At 38.4% G+C, this 21423-nt stretch overlaps 1 protein-coding gene across 11 annotated transcripts in view; it reads left to right on the top strand.

The window, feature by feature from the left end:
- Positions 1-21423, top strand: part of DDX59 (DEAD-box helicase 59) — a 33532-nt gene that overhangs the window by 10161 nt on the left and 1948 nt on the right. The window contains exons 1-8 of one of the 11 annotated variants that reach the window (XM_068952178.1): positions 13274-13335; positions 13983-14080; positions 14780-15612; positions 18067-18234; positions 18782-18871; positions 19268-19519; positions 20421-20573; positions 21205-21333. In XM_068952178.1, coding sequence (XP_068808279.1) covers positions 14791-15612; positions 18067-18234; positions 18782-18871; positions 19268-19519; positions 20421-20573; positions 21205-21333 — 1614 coding nt within the window. In that variant the 5' untranslated portion in view covers positions 13274-13335; positions 13983-14080; positions 14780-14790. Of the gene's footprint in view, positions 1-8530; positions 8656-13022; positions 13237-13273; positions 13514-13551; positions 13691-13982; positions 14081-14546; positions 14681-14779; positions 15613-18066; positions 18235-18781; positions 18872-19267; positions 19520-20420; positions 20574-21204; positions 21334-21423 lie in introns of those variants that run through there. The other 10 variants (XM_068952179.1, XM_068952171.1, XM_068952173.1 and 7 more) reach the window with 10 other exon arrangements.

The following is a 21423-nucleotide window of genomic DNA, read 5'->3' as shown; positions in this document are numbered from 1 at the left end:
TAATGATCTGGAGTACAAAATTGCTAATCAGAGGGTTTTTTTCCCCCAATATAACCACTAAAAACATATAAAGTGGTAAACTGTTTATCTTACTTAGTAGGTATTTAATTTATTCCAAAATCTAAAAGTATATTTTACAACTTTTAATTTGAATTCTTTTGACCTAGGCATTATCATGCTGCAGGTTTTTGCAGCCAAGCTATAAACCCCAGAAAAGTAAGGTTTGCATGGAAAGTTCTTGGCAGATCTCGATGAGAACAGCACAAACAAAACTGCCTAACAAGGAGGCATTCATTATTTCTATCTTGTTACCCTCTGTTATTACAGAGTCACCAGCTGTAAAGTTACTGGCATTAGAAAGGATCCTTGAATCTTTCTAATAGAGAGCATAGGGAACAGTCATTCAAGAGTGGCAATGAGAAAGATGTTGCATTTTTGAGGCTTATTTTCTTTTTAAATAGTTACTGTGCTTTATCAAGCTGGGCTAATGCATTGCCTGCATGTTCTCACAGCAAACTAAACTTTGGAAACTGACTGAAGTTCAGAAGGACAAATCTGTTGTTTTAACTTCAAAGGTCTGTGGTCCTGAAGCATGTAATTCTACTACAGACCAACAACTTAGTGCCACAATGTCATGAGAAGTGGAGGACTGTCTGATAAGTATCTTTAACAACTAATTGAGAAATACCATAAATGGATCACAGAAGCAAAAGACTCGAGAGAGTTAAAGGATTTATTTTTTTCAAATATTTTAGTGATATACTCTCATTTCTTTTGCTTATTTTTAATAAGCAAAAGTCTTATATAATTGTTGCTTATTAGTATTTGCTCATACACATTGTTTTCCAGGCCTCAGTTTTATCACATGTTGACTGTGTTTGCTGATGTGTAGCTTAAAAGAGAAAACAAAACATTCCCTCTTTTACTGCAGTAAAACTGAAATGACATACTGAGTTTCAGATGTACCCCACAAGATAAGAGTATTTCAGTTCTATATTGTTCATATTTAATAGTATACTTCCTTAAGTAAGAACAACATTTATGAGAAAAATCCATATAATAGCCAGTATTTGGTACAATGCTATCTTCTGGCTGATGAGAAGAGCCAAGCCATGTTCTGGGGAGGTCTTCATCTCATGCTAGGTAGCTGGGAATTTGGCTTGACTTATATGAGGGAACGGAGTGGAAGCTGTTTCCAAATGAGTCGGTACAGCTGTTTCTAGTTTTTAGGATTGGATTTGGGGGAGCGTTCTTGACTAATGTGCTGGTACCAGCAAGTGCTCGTTTAGCTGGAACTCAACTAGGAGCTCAGTCATTTTGTCTGAACTGGGTTTCTCAGAAGAATATAAATAACAGCTACCTGAGACATCTGAAATTAGAGCCAAGCCTTGACATGGTAAGTGCTGAGACTTAGGGAAAGGACAGTTTTGGATTTACATGGACTTGATATCCTCGTTTACCCAATCTATCTTCAGACTGATCGGTAGATTTAGATATTTCTGGGTTGCTATATAGCCTAAAGCCTCATATCCCCACACAGACTAGGGAATTTATGCCAGGAGATAGGTAATAAATAATGCTTAGATCTGCTATTTAGTCCTACTGTTTTGTCACTCTTTCGTCTGTGCTTTTGAGTCTCCATAGGATGACTGTTACACATTTATGCATACAGTAGCATTTGTCTGAGAGGGCAATTCGTGTTTGCCATGAGTGAATAGCTAAGTGCAAGAATGTGTTTACTTAAAATAGATGATCAGATTAATGACAGATGTTTGTATTGATGAAGCAAGAAAAAATATTAAAAAAAAAAAAAGCAAATGTAACTATTGGAATTTTAAGATGCATTTTCACTTACAGATTATTTAGGTGTTTTAACTGCTGCAGATCTGAGAAGTGTATTGGTTCGGTAATGACTTGATAGAGGCATGTTTTCCTGTATTGATACATATTTTTAGAGAAAAAGTTCTACCATTTAGGAGAAGCTACTTCAGCTCATCTTTATATAGAAATGTTTTGAAAATGATTTTCTAAAGAATTAAAGGAGCAGAACTGCACTTGAAACGATAGTTAAATGACACAGTGAATCATTTTTTTTTCCATGTGATGGGGGGGGGGGGGGAAGGGCTGGAGTAAATATGTAGTAAGGAGAAATTTGCAGAAAACTTTAGCCCTGCTTCTCCAACTTCCTAGGTTTGTTCTTTTGGAGTTTATGAAAAAAGTTATGAAAAAGAATGGATGTTAATCATGGCAAATGTTAAGGTCATCTTTTCACTCACTCTTTTCTCTATGTAAATAGAGAGAGAAATAGGGAAGAAACTCTTCCAGGGAAGGAATAGTGAAATTGATGCACATGTTTCTAAGATGAGAGGAAAATAAAAAATGTTTTGTCTTTGAACTGAAAACCAGTTCATATACTTTTCTGTTTAAAAAGTCATGGACGGATGGGCTACTCACTGACCAAGTATTTATATTAGCATTACAATCCTTTTGGAAAGGATTTTAGCTGAAAGTGTAACGTTTTTTGGTGAACTAAGTCACAGTTCTATTTTCCTCTATTTTACTTAGCATTCATGTACAACATTTTTTTAGCTTGTGCCTAAAAGTTCTGCTAGTGAAATTAATGCTGAATATGCCACAGGTATGCAAAATGGACATCAGAGATCTGCAGTGTGAATCAGTGGAAAAAATGATCCACAAGGTAATTTTTTTCATTAAACTGTCAAGTCTGCATTGAATAATCCGTGTATGAAGAGTGGCATTGGAGAAACTTAAAAATCTTTGGACTAGAGACCAACAGTAACACAGAGCAGAGGTGAAGGCTGACATAAAGGAAGCTTTTGAGACTTGAATCCTGGAGCTGCCTAGCCACCAAGCCAGCCGCTACCAGAAAGTACAGGAACTCGAAGGATCCTCTGTTCTGTTTACAGCTGCCTGTAGCCTCCAAAGGCGATCGTGGCAGCTGGCAGACACTCAGTAGTTGGGGATATCCTGAATTTGTCCTCTGCTCTGGCAGCAGTGAGTTGGGTTTTTTTTCTATAGCCTTTCGATGTCCTGTAATAATTTTTGCTTGCGGGATTCAACTAGGGCGTTTTCAGGCTTCATAAAGAGGCAGAATAGGGAACAAACGTAATGTAGAGGAGTATGAAGGTTAAACCCAATGATTAATATTGGCATAGATTTTAACACTAATATTGGTAACAAGTCTAGTTTATACCAGCTGCCATGCATGTTTCCCAGACCATTCTTAATACAGTGGTTTCTGCTTTCCGAACTAGCAATATTGGTGTTTAGAGGTGGAGAGAGAGCAATTTACTGTCTAGTTTTTCGAAAGGATTATAATGTAAATCGTTCCTTTAGTCCATCACACTAATAAATCACAGCTCTGTGCTTCTTCCACCTGTCTCCCTGTAACTGCAATGTACCAGAGCATAAACTGTTTAGTTTAATGTACTTGCTGATTAATTAGGAAGGTCTTCATCTCCCAGAAAGTGATATGATTAGAAAGAGGTTATTGAGGAGGAAGTTGGTAATACACATTAAACACAGGTCATCTGGCAAGCTGGAACTTATGATTCCTGTTGTCTCTGGTGGAATATCTCTTCTTTCTCTCCCATCCTTTTGTCTGGGACCTCAGGGGGGAAAAAAAAGGGGGGGGGGGTAATTTCAGTAAGTGCATATTATGGGAGTATTGTCTTGTTTTTGGAATAGATGCCTATCTCATATGTGTCCAAACAGCCTTATTAATTGGAACTCAAATTTTAATGGCAAACTAGTAAGCAGCTTTTAAAGGTAATAGGTTTTCATGTCCTCTCAGAAAGAAAAATAGTCATATGAAAGGATAGAAGTAGTCTAGAAAAGGTTAAAATTCTATGGACCTATATCAGTGCAACAATCATGTCATGGAAAAACAAGATCTTTGTCTTATATAACAATAACTATGGAATAATCGCCTAAGGAACCGTATCATCTAATACTTTCATCTCTTAACATTAATAGGAGAAGAATAACAGATCACAGGGAAAAAATGGCAGTAATGATGGACTTGATAGACCAAGAGGCAGTGTGTTTACTATTTCATAAGCATGTCATTTAGAACCCTATTAAGAGAAACAAGAAGCTTATGCTAACAAAAAAAAGAGAAGCAGCAGAAATAGGGGATGATCGCTACTTCTTAATTGACAGGTAATTGGTTTGGCACAGAAAAATCAATTCATTCTACACCTGTGTTAATCTGCAACTTTCAAGGGAGATTGCTGTAAGATATCTTTGTTTCGACTTCTCGTGTGACTCTCATGACATACACAGACGTCTGCCTTTCTTAGCACAGATATTTAATATGCTGTTAACAGCCTTCACTACTCTGGCCTTCTCTTTGGAGCTGCTTTTTTTTTTATTACTAAGAAAACGTTCAGGCATGCACAAACCCATTTCCTTCTTTTCCACTCTTCCTCTCCCTCCTCTTCCCCATCACAGGAAGTACAGCTGTATAAATTATTTAAAAAAATCTTAGTTTTCTTTTTATAGATTTTAAATGAAATCTACCTGTTAATGTTAGAGGTTACAGTATTACCGTATACAGTATTACAGGTTAATATTATGGGATACAGTATACTTTACCCAAAACAGATGAATTGAAGTTAACGCCCAGTATCGTGTTGTGGCCAGCACTTTTGGCACATGCTGTTACAAATACAGATTATTAACATTTGACTTCTAAGAATGATAATTCCTCTAGGTCTGTAATTGCTGAATCTTTCTATATTGTTTTGCATATGATTGGAGTGAGGAATTTCTTAAACGTTTTTTCTGTGTGTTTTTCTCAGAGCGCTTAGTCTATATTTTAGGGGAGTTTTCAAGCAGATGCTGTTACCCCAGGGATGTTGTCTCCTAGTATTGTAGTGTGTGATTACAGGATGCCTCTTCATATTTTATAGTAGCTTTACTAAATTACAAATACCTAACTGAGACTGAGCATTTGTGTTCACCTGAACGTTGCATGTCGAAGGCTCAAAACAAAAAAAAGTTAAAAGAAAAATGTAAATTTTTTTATAAAAATACTTTTATGAAAGTTTTTTTTACACACATTCTCTTTTGTGGTTGATGTTGGAGTGGTGTTTTATCTAATTGTTGGGCTATATTACCTAGTCTTCCGAAACAAACACATTCGGACTTCTTCAGATGAAAATATGCATTCTTACAGGGAAGCAGGTAGGGTGGAATTTACCTTCGCAAAGGATGCACAGAGTTGGGACTGCTGTGCGGTCACAAATGATGTGAGCTTTCTTCTTTTCAAGTCTTCTCCCAGTACTGGGATTCTCTGAATGACGAGCGTGGAAACTTTTTGTTTTGTTTATTCCTCTCTGAGATGGACAAGTTATATATCATAGTGTAAAATCTCACTGGAGACTGGATGCACGCAGTTGTTACAAAACGTAGATAGTTAATACTGGAGCTGTATACAACTGTGTAAAACCACATCAAAATTTATGGAATGCTAGGATTGAACGAGGATCACAATAATTGTATTATTTTTCTGTTGTGTCCTGGAAAGTGTCTGTGTTTACTACGAAAAATAACTTGTAAAAATGCTTAAACCACTCAATGACCCATGTACTCGTTCTACCAGGCACTTCTACTGTTTTTGTCATTTCCTACCCCTTTTGGAAATATTTTGTGAATGGAATGGCACCTGCGAATTTGAATGTGGCAACAGCATCTCAAGTTATCCTTTCCAAGGCATACCTGCATAAGAAAGTAAGCAGAAGAAACTACAGCTGGTAGTAGACCGACATAATGAAGAAAAGTTATGTTTCAAGATTTATTTCATCTTATTCAATTATACCCGAATTCTCTAAGAATTGGAGTTCCAGTTTACAGCTTATCGAAATCACTGGAAGGGTTGTATTTTCTTTGTAATCTTTTGATCAAATCCTTGTTCTGTACCTCTTAGAGACCTAACAGAGATTTGTAAGTTGATTGAAACAATTCCCATCCCCTATAATCAGTCTCTCTTAATCGGAAAGAGCGACTTTGTATCTTGTGCAAAGAACTTGCAGATTGTATTAGCTGTAGTTTTTACAGCTGTGGTGATATTAAATCAGGGAGCCCATTGATTCTCAAAGTAGACATTATACAAAGTATTTGAGCATATAATTACATATATTCATTATCTTCATATTTTTTTGCATGATTTGTCCTCTGCAGTTATTTCCCTATGGACTAGCGTCGCTTATGCCAGGGCTTCAGGGCAGGGCTGTTCTTTGCCTTTTTTCTTTTTTTCTCTTTTGGAACTCAGTAATATGCTTTTAAATATTCATATTTAATTAGTTTTTTTTCAATTCCGTCTTAGCCATGGACGTATGCAGAGACTAATGTCTCCTTAGAATGTGGCTTTTCATCTGAGGAGAGTGCTCAGGAAGCCCCATAAGCTTAATCCTAACACTTCTTTTACTGATCGTTTACTTGTAACAAGCTTAGGAATTGCCTGTTTGCATTCAACAAAATCAGGGAAAAAAACAGACCTCAGAATAAGTACGTTGGATGCAATATCTGTACAAACTCAGCACAGTTTACATGAATATGAACAGAATTGACTACTTAGTGGTTAGAATTTTACCATCGGCCACCATTATTTGTTCTTAAATTATCTGGATTTTTCCTATATAGTTCCTTCAGAGCTGTAATTCAGAAATCTGTGGAGTCACTGACTCACTGATTCATTCATTCAGAGAACTATTCATTAAGTGTGTTTCGGGTTAAAGTTGCTGTTGACTGCCTGCCTACCTACAAGTCTACAGAGTGGGTCCAAATTCCCTAAAAGTGACAGAAAGAAACATTTAGTTTGATAGCGTCAGGTGGAGCAGGCACAGAGGCCAAATTTGAGTGCAGGGGACCCCATTCCCAAGCAGATATTCTTTGATTTCCGTGTCTTCTCAATTCCTTCCTCATCTTTCACCGACTCCTGGCAACAAAACCGTGTTGCTGTGTTTTGGCAGCATTTCCAAATGCTTCCAGTAATGATGATCCAGAGACCTGGACTTCTGTGCTTCCTATAAGGTTGGGCCAGCAGGGCAAGAGGAGCTCTTCCTCCTTCCCTAATTTCCCCTACCCCCACCCAGCAGTGGATATTTTGTTGACGTCATCTTAAAATTAACACTGCACATACATGTTCTGGGATTTCACAATTTCAGGGGATGATCTTTATTCTCTCAGGAACATCATCGTAAATTCCCTCCTCTTCATCTCTTATTACAGTAAGAGCCAAAATTAAAGCACTGGGCCACCTTAATTTGGAATAATAATAAATAGGATACATATTTGAGATATTTAAAATAATGAATAATATAAAGAAAAGACAAAACTCCTCCTCTTGAGGAGACACCTGCATACTCTTGAGGTGCATTTTAATTTTTGGATTTGTCAGTACTGACACTTGCCACTTGAGGGAGTGGTGCATTAGGCTCTATTTTGGCTCTGATCTGAGTCCATTCTCAGAACTTTTACCTATCTAGAGAGCTCACTCTATCTGGAAAATTCAGGCTTCATGCGAGGGTGTTTTGGCTCCTATTATCTACAGAAGAATCTTAAAACACACCATCTTGAAACTTTTTGGACACTTACATTTCCAATGTATTCACTTGGTAATTGAGTCACTATGTGGAACCTGAGAGCAGCTTGCCACGTTCTTGGAGAGGTGCCTGCAGGCCTTGTAGGTTGTGTTATTAACTAACAGGGTCACCCTCGCAGGTACCGCTGTGGAGAGCTGGTGCATATGCTGCAGTCGAGCAGCTCTTTCAAGCGCTTGTGATACCATCGCTGAATTAGTATGCAGAACACCTGTTTCTTCTGAATTTAGCGTGCCCAGGAAGTGAAGGGGTTTTGATCTCCTGCTTTAATCCAATCTCTTGTTTTACTGAATTATTTATTGTTTGCAAGTGATGGGAAGAGTTTGTTCACGTGGCTGAAGAATAGCTGTGGGATGTTATAAACTCTAAGGCAAAGTACCTGTTTTCTAAATTGAGGGCAGGAATCCAAGAGTTCACATTTGCTTTCTATGTGTATTTGATATGGGAATCATGAGGGAATATGGCAAAAATCTTTTTGATATTTAAGATACATGAAAGAATGGTACTATTTCATATTAATATGAGTTACTGGATGTTTTTTCACTAAGTATTTTGAATTTTAATCTATATAACTATCTTATTGTAACAGGAATTTACTACTTTGGTAGTTGAAATAATGAATCTGTTGCAACTGACAGGTAAATCCATGTCAGCGTGTATTGATTCTCTTGTACATGTGGTTTTGTGTGTGCATTGTTACGCTTCTATAGCTGTAGCTCTTAATATTTGTGTTAGCAGTTACTCTAAGAGGCATATTAATTTTGTAAGGGCTTATTTGAACAGTATTTTCTAATAACAATACACGGTCATTTTTGTAGCAGGTTTGTACTCTTAACACACACAGCATAGATTGTCCCACGCGTTTCACTGCCAAGACAAGAAAATTGTAAATCCTTCTTTTCCAGGACTTAAAACTAAATTTCTTCAGCCAATGGTTGAACTAACTAGTTTTCAAGAGGAAGACTACCGAGACAAAATCCTCGTAGGATGTCTGAGAGCTACATTTTGTTCAGTCTGGTGACCTCTAAAGGTACAGAACTTGCAGTTCAAATTTCATGTAAATGTCATTTCCCTCAGGTCTGATTAACAGCAGAAAGAGTTGGGAGGGTGGGAATTCAATTCACCAAGAATATCTATTACTCTTACATATTTCAGCATTCTAAAAAAAGCTTAGGAAAGTGACTGGAATAGAATGTGCTCTTTATTCCAGAATAAAAGTAATTATTTAGCCTGCTCACAAAGCGCAGTACTTATTCCAGGAGACTTTGATGCATCTGTCTTGATCGACCTCTCCAAGTAAATAAAGGATAGCGCACTACAGTGTTTGGAAATTTGCACTCCCTTTTAGTCACAAGTATTTACTATAAGATGTATTACAAGCTTGAAGCAGCGCATGTAAGTTAGTAACTTGGAGAAAGCAGTGCATTTTTTGAGTATAGACCAGGTCAAAGCAGTGGCTGAAAAATTCCATTATTTTAATTCTTTCCATTACTTCTCAGGTGTCGTTTTTATTACTTGTATGTCTAGTGATACACTGATAGCAATCAAGTGTATGCCTTGTATATTGCTATGCAATGTTGGTAAGTCTGAGAACTCTTTGTTGTTCTGTCTGCTAAGAGCAGATCCATCACTGACAGCTCATTTCAACTTGAACTAGCTCCTTGTCCATGGAAAAAGGGCTGAGAACTTGGACATAAGCGATACAGAGATGAGATAGAGGATTTCAATCCCCAGAATTCTATACAACATCCCTATAGACAATTAATGTTGTCAAGGATACTTTTTCCTGAGCTTCCCCGTTCTTATTTTTATTATCTTTTGGTTCTATTACTAAAGATGTGATGGAGCGTTGATTTTGTCTTTGTACTTATTTTCTTTTTTTTTTTTTCTCTCCAGCAATTCCTTACTCTAAGCTTTATTTTATATAGAACCATACAGAAGAGGCCAAAAGTAGGATCACAGCCCTAGACTTCAGAGCAGAATTTGGTTTCTTCAGGGATCTGCTTGGAAAAACCCCATGGGATATGGCCCACTGCCTTGTGGCAAGGAATTTCAGAGTCCATCTCCCCTTCATGAGGAAGCACTTTATTTTTGTCTGTTTTTGAACCTGGCTCCCTCTAGTCATTTTGTTGGAAGAGAGAATGAACTATCAATAGCTGTTCACCCTTTATGAGCCATGCAAAGTTCAGTGGACCTACTGTATTTGTTCCTCAGTCATGTCTTTGTTAGACTCTGAGTTTACACAGTTGTTTCCTGCAAGCCATTTCTTGCCTTTGAATACCCATGAAACTCTTTCCTAAATTTTTTTCATGATCTATATTATAGTCTTTTTGAGATGCAGGATGAGGGGTGGGGAGAACCAGAACCATAAGGAGTATGTATGTAGGTGAACTGTGAGTTTATACACTGTGAGAATAATGTTCTTTATACCTTTCCTAGTGTTTCCTAACATTTGACTTGTTTTCCTCTGACTGCTGTTACATACTGAACTGACACTTTAATGGAATTATTTCTCATAACCCCCGACCTTGCTTCTGAATAGTAATCACCAGTTTGGAGCCCAGTTCTGTATTCAGAGTCAGGATACCTGTCCATAAATGTTTTGCATTTACCTGTCTGAATTTTATCTGTGGACTTTTTTATCTTGCACTTTTAACCAAGTCTCGCAAGGCTCTTCTGGATGTGTTCTGTTGGCCCTTGTGTTTAGTATCTGAGATAATATATTTACTGCCAGCAAACCTTTTCACCTTGTCGATCTTCAGGTGGCCGATGAATATATCAGAACGCACAAAGTTTTGCAGAATTCACTGGTGACTCCCCCTTCCTCCACTGTGAGAATACCTCCTTACTGAGTACTTAACCTTGCCTTCATGTAATGAAGGATGATTCATCTAGGCAAGACCATTTCCTCTTGTCCTGTATCTGTTTAGCGTCCGTAAAAACCCTTGGTGAGGAACCTGTTGAAAACCTTTTGGAAAGTTGAGTATACTGTATCAGTGACCTCTCCCATATCTACAGGGGTGCCAAACTTTTCTGGTTTGACAGACATTGGTCACAGACATTTTTGTTAGGTATTAACAGTTGTTCTTGTTGAACAACTTTTAATGGATTCCTAAATAATTAATGATGTTATAAGAGAGAGAGGAAAGCTGCTATTTTTTTCATTAGTAACATCATCCTGCAGACTGACTGCTACATAGTTTCTTTTAGCCTTTAATCAAGTTGAGTAATACTTCTGACCTCCTTTTATCTTGACTGCTGTGCTGAACCTTGAGATAATCTACTAAAAGACCATTAAACGCTAAGGACAAGAAAGCTACTAGCGTGTATTATAAAAAACAGTGCAGGCATGTTTTCTGTTTGGAGAATGTGACTTTGTGCTACATTTGTTATGTAACAATGATGTTATAAAATGCAACGTAATTTGTACATCTTCAAAAGGATGATCAAAAAAATCAGTACCTAACTAGTAGATGTTCATTACTAACAAAATAATGCTCTCGTGAAATGAATATAGGGTAGAGCACAAACTGAAAGTCATGCACCCAAAAATGAATCCTGGGAAACACCCACTGGTTACATGATTCCTTCCACAAAAATGCATATAGTAGACTTCTGCATTTGGCGGCTCAGAACAGCAGGAATTTGCTCTATGAACAAAAATGCTAAGCAGGTTTGTTACAGTAAGTGTCTGTGCGATTCAAAGTGTGAGAACTCTTCTGTCATGGCAGGTGGGGGCAGGTTGATTGCTTTCGACAAAATAACATAGCATTCTTACCACTATAAAAGGTATGTTACTTTTCTCGGTATTCAGCTACTTCATGCAGAAGTCGCCTTTAGAACTGACATTCCTGTCACAGAAATCAACTAAGAGCAAAAAAGGAAAAGAGCTAATACAGATAGGATATTTATATTTTCGATATATTTTCGATGTATGGGCTTTATAGAATATGAAGTATCTCATATCATACTGAACATTGTTGAAATACTAGTCTTTATTTAGCAAATTATGTTTTGAATTCCAGGAAATGACCTCCTAAAAATGGAAGTAAGAAAAGGAAATTAGCCTATGGCAGAAACTCGGGCAGGGAAAATGAGTATAAGAAATTCAGTGCAAGCAAAGGGGAATGACAGGGGCTAAATCAGAGGAAGGTGGAGATTTTCACAAAGAATGAAAAATGCATGGAGTGTGAGTGAAAGGTGCCCTGCGGTTTTTCAGTTCTAAAAATGCCCACTTAGTCTCTCTAGAAGCTCAACCCCGTCTCCTCCAATGGTACCAGCTGATTAAAAGGCCAACCAAACAAAGAAAACCCTCTTTGCACAAGCTTTATCTTGCTACTGTGGTAATCTGCTACTACTACAGAGAAATCCAGAATACTGTATGACAAACCACGTTTCAAGTGTGAGCGGACTGGTGCGTTACAGAACGCTGCAGCCAGCTGCTGCGGTCGAGTCCCAGCTGCTCACAGGGCCCCGGCTGGGTCTGTCTGTGTTTCAACCCTGTTTCCACTGGCTCCTCTGACTGTCTCTGGACTGCCATTAGACTGTTTCCAAGAGGGCTGCTGGCATTTATGGGTGAGCTCAAGCCAGCTCTTTTTTTAACAAGAAAGGTTACTGCTGTTCACCAACCAGAGAATGAGCCAGAAGGCAAATAGGCCTTCCCAGGGTTTTGGGTGCTTTCAGCCTAATGGCATCAATGTTGGAGAAGGAGTGGGGTAAGGTACCACAACGTACCTGTTCTGGAGGATTTGGAGTACCTGGGACTGCATCAGCATGAATGCGGATCGCGTCCAGCAAGCTATTTTTCCCACGCACCAAACCATTGGTGGTCACAGGGAGTACTTTTCCTTTGGGAGCATCCTGCTTTTCCTGCTTGTGCTCAGAAGTTGGACCTGCTGCAAGCGGCGTGGGCACAGCGACAGTGCCGCCACGGGCCCTGGTGCTGCGAGGGAGTATCTGCGAAGGGGTGTCACCTCCTCTGGTGACATGGGCCCTTGGCAAGAAAGGAGGCAGCAGTGACCGCTCTGTTGGAGCTCACCAGGATGGCCAAGCTGCTAAAAGCACCTGCTAGAGCAGATCCGTGTCCAGGTGCTTTACGGTACTCTTCTCTGTGAGCTTGGTTTGCTAGGGCTGTGGCCTGTCTCGTGGGACATGGTCAGTCTGAAAGTCCCTTCTACCCTTCGATGAAACATGATACAATAAAAACGTTCATTGTGGTGTTCTCACACATTGAAATGTAGTGGTAGTGTAAGAAGGTATGCATATCTATTACTGAAATTAATACAACTCCCTCACCGGGATTTGCGGTATATGGACAACACTGCCATTCCGCTCTGCTGTGTGTTTCACTTGGGTAAATGCATGTGGCAGGCATCTCTGTGGCGCACCAGCAGGAACAGGTGTTTCTCTCGGCTCCACAGCCTCGCGCTGTGCGGCGAGCCGGGCGGGCAGAGGCGCGCGGCGGGGCAGCCCTGCGGACGGAGCGCCCTGCCGCCGCCGCCGCTTTCTGAGCGCCAGCGCCGTCGCCCGGCTGCTCGCGGTGTAGCGGCGCGGCCGCCAGCGTCTCCCTTCGGCTCCGTCAGGTCAGCTCAGCTCAGCCCAGCGGCCGCCGGTGAGGCCCGACCGCCCCTGCTGCCCCCCCACGCCCCGAGCCGAGCCGGCCGCGGCTTCCCGGCGCGGCGCTGCGGTGGCGCGAGGCCGCCGCCATTTTGTGAGGGGAGGCGGCGGCGGCGGCGCGCGGGGCGGTGTCCTTCCTCGGCGGCGCGGGCGGGACGCGGCGGGGGGGGGGAAATGGCCGCGCTCCGTGGCACTGCCCCGCGGCGCGCCAGCAGGGCCGCGGGACACCAGGAGCGAGCTGCGCCGCCCGGGAGCCCCGCGGCCGAGAGTGGGTAGGCGGGCGGCGCTGGGGCCCGGTCTGCGGCGCTGCCCGGCCCCGGTCACCGCGCCGCCGCCGGTGGGAGCCGGGCGGGCCGAGCCCGCCGCAGGCCTGGGCCGGGCTGCTCTCGGCCTCGGTCGCAGCAGCGCGCGTTTAATTCACCGCAAAAGCTTATTGTGCTTTTAAGGAGGTTGGTAGTGGGAAGCTTTCCGTAGGTGCGAAAAACTAGGTGGTGAAACCTGGATTGTGGTCAAACAGCGAACAGGCTTCATCTAGTCTTTTATCGTATATGGACGTTTCTGCTGGTTCTTAATCTTTCTGAATCACTTTCACTTGCGCAGGGGGGAAAAAAAAAGCTCCTGGTAAACACGGAGAGTTTTGTGTATTTTCAGAAAACTGATATAAAAAGAAGTTGGCAGATTGGTTTACAGAGTATGATTAATTCAGAATGAGTTACTTTATTTTGCATACATTGTTTACAGATTTTTATCATACCGAGAGAACTGTGTACTAAAAGATTTGTGAGAACATTTGACATTTTGGAGTCGATGACTGAAAGATTTAAAACATAGAAATTAAGGTTATGTATGCACACTAAATTCTGCTTCCTTGTGTTGCAATAGACTTTGCGAATTGATCATGTAGGTCTTTGCTCTCTGATTGACACTTTAAACAAGCAGAACTGGATCCTAAACAGATCTTAAAGTCTACAGCTTTTTCAAATTTGGGTGCACTTTCAAAAGAACAACAAAAGGTGTGATCTTGGAATGGTGCCACACTAAATTTCACAACTGTCTCAGAAATGATAGCGTTTTTCTCGTGTGTGTGTTTTTTTCCCCTAATAGCTTAGAAAAACGTGTTTTGTTTCTGTATCTCATTTTGGAAACAACTGAACTCTCCGAGGATTTAATTATGACTGACTCTCAAAATGGAAAAATTTCCAGATAGTTAGTGAAAGTTTAGTGAAATTTATGTGCAACTGCAAATGTCTAATATTCAGAATTAACTGTAGGTGGTTCTGTTTGTATTATGCCACGATTCAACTGTTATTTTAAAATACTGCTTTCCATTGCATCGACATTGTTAAGACCAAGATAATTTTTTGTTATCTTGTTCTACAGATGTTAGACTAAACAAGGCCATTTCTAGATGCTGTCAAAAATCAAGAGTCAGTGTCTAGGTTTGAAAATATATTTTCTTGATTGTAATTTTTTTGTGGTAACAGTAATTGTTTTTCAATGGTAGTAGTATCTAACAGCAGTAACTATTTTCTTTCTAGTGTACAGAAGCATGTTTTTACCAAGATCTCTTAAATTCAAGAGGAGTGCTGTTGAAGATGAAAGTACAGCTAAGAAAAATAAATTATCTTCTGGAGAATCTTTGTTAGAGGAGACCCCAGAGGTCCAAGATTGTAAGCCAGTTACAAAAGAAACTTGCGCTTCAGGAGGTGGTTTGAATGAACTTCTACAAGAATGCGCAGAACCTGTAGCTAGTCCATCAGATCTTGGTGCTGCTAGTACATCTTTGAGCAAGGACAACCAAAATACTGATGAAGACAGCTCTTTGGAAGAACCCATAAAATCCTTCAGCAAATCGCAGCGCTGGGCAGCACCTGGGGAACCTGTATGTGTTGTCTGTGGTCGTTATGGGGAGTATATCTGTGATAAAACAGAGGAAGATGTGTGTAGCTTGGAATGCAAAGCGAAACACCTTTTACAAGCTCAAGAAAAGGAAAAAAACCTAAAATCCGACCAACTCGCAAAAGCAGAATCTCAAGCAGAAACTCTCCAGCTTGATACATCGTATTCCTATAAAGATCACTCCTTTATTTTAGGTTTGAAAGATGAGCAGGTTAAGAACCTTAAATTGCAATTAGGTATTGCTGTCCTGGGCCAGCAAGTTCCAAGACCTATTATAGAGTTTGAACACTGTGGTTTTCCTGAAACTTTAAACCATAATTTAAAGAATTCTGGCTATGAAGTTCCTACCCCCATCCAAATGCAAATGATTCCTGTTGGCCTATTGGGAAAGGATATTTTGGCTAGTGCAGACACTGGCTCAGGAAAAACAGCAGCCTTCCTGCTCCCAGTTATTATGAAGGTTTTAAAAGAGGTAATCAAACTTTGTTTCTTTTGAGAAAGTGGTTTGTAACTTTGTCTCCAGGCTTCTCAGGGTAATTGAGAATGTAATTGCAGTGGTTTCTATTGAAATTCAATGATTTATTTTATTTTGATTGATGTGCGTTGTTATTTTGAGGGGAGGGTTGTTGGTTAATGACTCTGAATGTTTTTTCACTCCATGGTCAGGAAATAAAGTATCTCCATTAACATTTCTTAACAGGCAGAAACTGTGTATCAGGTAAAGTAACTAAACTCTGCTAAATGTCTTAATTGACCTAAACTAGAAAGTGAAAATAATTACAGGCATTCTGTAGGTAGCTGCTGCTATCTCTTGATGGATCAGATGGCTGAAAGAGATTTTTTGACATGTGCATGATTTCACAGACAAATGAATGTTGGTATATGTTCAGCAGACCATCAAATAATTAGAGGAATTCAGGTCTGTCAGATCTACTAGTTCTTAAAACAGCTTCCCACAGTCTCAAAGGGGGGAATCAATTAACAAAACTTCTACTTCAAAAGGATGCGAGTGTATAATGAGGAAATAATGGCATGGTATTCTATACCATGTGCATGATTTAGTATTGCTTTAATATTTTTATTCAGAGGAAGAACAAGAGTATCTTTGGAAATTCTAGACCTGATTCTCACTGATGCTTTGGACGGTTTAGATGCCTTTATATATAATGTGTGTGTGTGTGTGTGTGTGTATATATATATATATTTATATATATAAATATAAAATGAATTATTTAAAGATTATTTAATTAACTCTTTTAATCTTCAAAGTACTATAGCATTAGTTTTAGGAATGGGAGCATTATGATTAAAGTCTGCAAGAATGGTTATGTGCTTATAATAACATGCACAAAATAAGGGCCTCAGTGAATTATACTTCACCTTAATTTCTCTACCTGCTGTTCTGTTCTCTTCATCTTCAGGGTACTTTACAAGTTGATGTATATTTCAAGATGGGAGGTTTTTTTGTTGTTTAAAATAATTTCAGTTTAAAAGAGAGCTGAGACATTAATCTGAGGATGAAATAATATTTGACAGTTCTTGGCTTCTTATCGTTCACTTGGATACCTTTTTTTGTGTGTATGAGTGTGGTAAGTTAAGCTGAACACTGTTGCCTAACTAAAAGGAGCTGAAAAAGCCCTTTTTGGGACAATGCTTAGCTGTGCACTTCCTATGATGATGCAATAGCAAAGGAACAACCTCCTCCTGCTGATCATATCTAAATATTCCCATTGAAGAACAGAAAGAAACAGATACCATCCAGACAGCTATTAAGTAAAATTGTGGTTGTAGTATCGATTTATGGGAGAGCTTTGTTATTTGTTGAACAGGGTGTTTTAAATGATTTATGATCAGTATTGCTGAAATAGCTTGTCCCAAAGCAAGACCATTGTTCTGCCATTTTTCTGTTTTACCTTATGCTCTTTTTACTTTGTTGCTATGTGTTAACTGGAATTGGGAAACTGTATTAAGAAAAGTGGTTTTGTTACTGTGAATGTGAAATAGAATTTTTACTTGATTAGCTTTGTCACTGTTGAAGTATGACCTGTAGGATTTTTCCTTTTTGTTTTTGTAAATGCAAATTTTTATAATTTTCCAGTTCTATGGAATTCTGGTGTTTTTCTTAATCTGAGAGGAACTTTTATTCTGTAAGTTTGTGTTTTCTGGAGTTGCCGAAGTATCACTGAGGTGATAATTTGGCCAAAGATTTTTATATATGGACTAAAGATATTTTTTAAGACTATACTACTTCTGTATTTCATCTATACTTGCCTGACTGAGAGTAGGTCAGAAGGTTATTGGCTTTGTTTTTACATTTTTAGAGGCATATGGGTTTGCTGTGTAAAATTACTATTGCTACTTCTCTGCCATACGCTTAATGTTTATACTTACTCAAAGTGATGTGTGGAACAGTAAAGGGAAATATCCAGTGCCTGTAATGTCCTGACTTGAAAAAACTTTTTTTAAGATTTCTCTAGATTCAGATAGCATCCTGTGTGTTGAGTTCTTGTGAAATTTATTAGGAATTACTGCTGTAAATTCAATGCAATAACTGAAATAGAAGAAAGTGATCTTTTTACAGAGAGTTCCATGCTTTGTGTGTTTTTTTTTCTTTTTGTTTGTTTGTTTTTGTTAAACTGTCGGGAAGCTATTTTAACACTGTACTTACAAATGCATTAATTCTTGTTTTCAAAAGTTGAGTAACTGAGGGATTGACTTTCTTGGTATGCACTGTTACAGGTAGAATCCCTTCCTACTTTCTGTCTTCAGTTCAGATAGAGAGGGTATTAGCAGTCTAACTGCATTCACACTAGCTGCACTACCTGTTTTGTATTTTAGTGTTGGGAGATTTAACCTTGAAAGATTTTAACCTAAATAAGAAAGCAAATTTATGTTCAACAGTTTCTTTTTGTTTGTTTTTTTCTAGACTGAAACTCCATCTGCGCTTATTTTAGCACCAACAAGAGAATTAGCAATTCAGATAGAGAGACAAGCGAAAGAACTGATGGCTGGTTTACCAAACATGAGAACAGTCCTCCTGGTAGGAGGATTACCACTGCCACCACAGCTTCACCGTCTCAAACAAAATGTTAAGGTAAGGACTGAAGTGTAGAAAGACCCTCTGAAGAGTTATATTTTAATAATATTTACAGAAAAGAAAAGTGTTACTTTTGACGCGCATGGGTGCAAAAAGAAATGGAGTTGTTCGTAAGTCTACACTATCAGAAATAATTGTTAGCTCCTGAAAATTTTACAGTATTTTTTAAATGTCAGCTTTATTTTTGAAAGGGTTTCTTTTCATGAATAATACTACCGCTTTCAAAGAGTGAAATATACCATTTTATTAGATAAGGAATTGTAACTTACAATTCCTTCTTTTTACAAAAAGTTATTTTTTTAATGCAGATCGTATTGCTGATATTTAGAAATTTCCATTAGAGTACTAAAAAGTTCATTTCCTTTTGAGGCTTCATAATGTATTAAGTTACCTGCAGAGGTTTCAAGACTCTAACTTGAACGTAAATAATTTCACTATTTATTGCCTTTCTCACAAATGTGCTTAACCTTACTGTTTTTCTAGGATAGTCGTCTTTCCTTTCATGGACTTGTTAATGCCTGTTATTTTTGTTGTCTTTTGTTAGGTTATAATAGCAACACCTGGAAGACTTCTAGAGATTTTAAAGCAAAGTTCTGTTCAACTTCATGGCATAAAAATTGTAGTAGTGGATGAAGTAAGTTTTCAGTTATTGGGGCTGCATTGTCTATAGAGGGGTTATTGAAGGCCCAGTGTGGGTGCCTAGTAACACTGATTAAGTATATCATAAAGATGAAATATACTTCTTAGTGTTAAAAATTGAAATTTTCTGTTATGTGAAATGTGTTTGAACAATGTGTGCATTATTGGTTATAAAAGACTTGCATACCTGACAGCTAGAGGAATACTATTAGACCAGAGTGAACCAGTTGATTTTCATTTTCTCATTTGGATTTTCTTCTAAAAATAGTCCTCCGTTTGGATAATTACATGCTAATCATAAGCATTATGATTCTTATGTCAATACAAGTTGAAGATCCTGCTGTTTATTGAAAAATCTGGTACAGATCTAGTATTTTTTTTTTTTATTCAGGTGGATACCATGTTAAAGATGGGTTTCCAGCAGCAAGTGTTGGATATTTTGGAGAACATCTCTCATGATCATCAAACCATACTGGTGTCGGCCACAATTCCAGTGGGGATTGAACACTTAGCAAATCAGCTTCTGCACAATTTTGTAAGAATAATAATTGGAGAAAAGAATCTGCCATGTTCTAATGTTCGCCAAATTATCTTGTGGGTGGAAGAACCATCTAAAAAGAAAAAACTGTTTGAAATACTAAATGTAAGTATGTTTTTATCATAAAAGCAACTTGCCAAATTATTCATGTGTCTTTACACACCTGTGTGAAGTTCTCACCTTTGATTCTAATCTGTGTGTAGTGAAAAGGTGGAGTGACGTTAAGCACATAACCGCACTAACAAGTTGAGTAGTTCTGCAAAGGAAGAGCGTTTGGCAGTTTTGGGGATTTTTCCACCCCCTGGTCATTCACACCTTCTTTTATGCAGCAGCAAATTGGATCCCTCATTGGCCCCTATTAAAAATGACTTGATTTTTTTATTTTTATTTTTGTGATTTTGTTGGTTTAGTGCAACAAAGACTTGTACTGGCGTATCTGTGAATTGGAGAGGAATACAACTTAAGCAGTTATAGCTGCTTTATAGTCTGGGAGTGGTTTGTCATTTTAAAAGTCACTAAAGAAGTTAGTGAGAAAGCTAATTTAGTTCTTTAACTTCCTTGTGAATATTCTTTTTATCAATAATAAGGGCCTTAATCCCTTACATATTTTTTATGAGTACTTGGTGGGGGGGTGTTGAATCACGGCTGAGATTATGCAAGAAAAAATTGGGAGTCTTTAACTCAGCTTCAGAACTTGCAGAAAGCCAAAATTATCATATGACATTTAAAGGAACATAAAAGAAAGCTTTTAATTAAAAAGAAAGCATAAAGAGATAAATATGGGTTCTGATTCCTATAAATCCTTTTAGGTTCATTGATGTACAGATTTGTGTAGTTTCAGTGCTGATATCTTGTTCCTTCTTATCTAGAATTTACGAATGTTTATTCATTCAAAAATGTTGTTAATACTGCAGAGATAATGAGCAAGAGAAATTGAATCCAAGTTGCTGATGATGAGCAATCAGCTGTTGTAGTACCTTTTTATATAAACTGTTTAATTATACAGGATAAGAAACTCTTCAAGCCTCCAGTGTTGGTATTTGTGGACTGCAAACTAGGAGCAGATCTGTTGAGTGATGCCGTTCATAAGATTACGGGATTACAGTGTACATCCATGCACTCTGAAAAGTCTCAGGTGGAAAGAACAGAAATATTACAGGTTTGTGCCTCCTAAAGTCACATGGGTTTAATAAATTTAAAATGACTAATCTTATTTTTTTAAAAGGTGATTTAATTTGAATAAGTTAGGTCATAATTTGCTGTCACTTACAGAATGATTCAGAATAATACATCAAAACTTTTGCAACTACAGTTCTTGTTTTCATCAGACTATTTTTCTCTGGGAAGCGGTTTATAGGATATTTACCTATCTGTTAATTGCATTTCTGTGGTAAAGCCTGGAGTGTTGTGGGGGGAGACAAGAAAAATCATAGATAATAATGCTATTTTAAATGCAGATAAACACTAGGGACTATTTCTTAGGTTATTTGCTTTGGATTGGGAATTTAAGTATGCATTTAGTTTAAGTGATGCTTTTTAATTAAAACTGTGGTTTTGGTCTCTCTGTAAGCAGCTCTTGGTGAATGATATTCTGTGACCCATTTAAATTAAGAACACGGTGGGGGGCTTTTTTTTTTTTCTTCTGCAATAGAATAATCCCATCAGGCATGTTTTGATGCCCTATAACAGCTCTAACCTGTGCTTGGAGAGGTCTAAAATGTAAATAAGGGAAAAATAAGAGAAGTAATTTCTGGGTTTTTTTTTTTTTTTTTTATTTCCCCCCTTGGCAGGGTTTACTTCAAGAGAAGTATGAAGTTATAGTGAGTACTGGAGTCCTTGGAAGAGGACTTGATCTTGTCAATGTGAAACTGGTAGTAAATTTTGATATGCCTTCCAGTATGGATGAATATGTACATCAGGTAAAAAAAAAAAAAAAAAAAAAAAAAAAAGTTGGGGAGGGAACAAAAAGAGTTGCGTGAATTATTTACCAAAGTTCTTTTACAAAGCAT

Source organism: Struthio camelus, chromosome 8, assembly GCF_040807025.1.
Source record: "Struthio camelus isolate bStrCam1 chromosome 8, bStrCam1.hap1, whole genome shotgun sequence".
Lineage (NCBI taxonomy): Eukaryota > Metazoa > Chordata > Aves > Struthioniformes > Struthionidae > Struthio > Struthio camelus.
The sequence above is the reverse complement of the archived record's forward strand: the minus strand, read 5'-3'. Positions and strand labels throughout refer to the sequence as shown.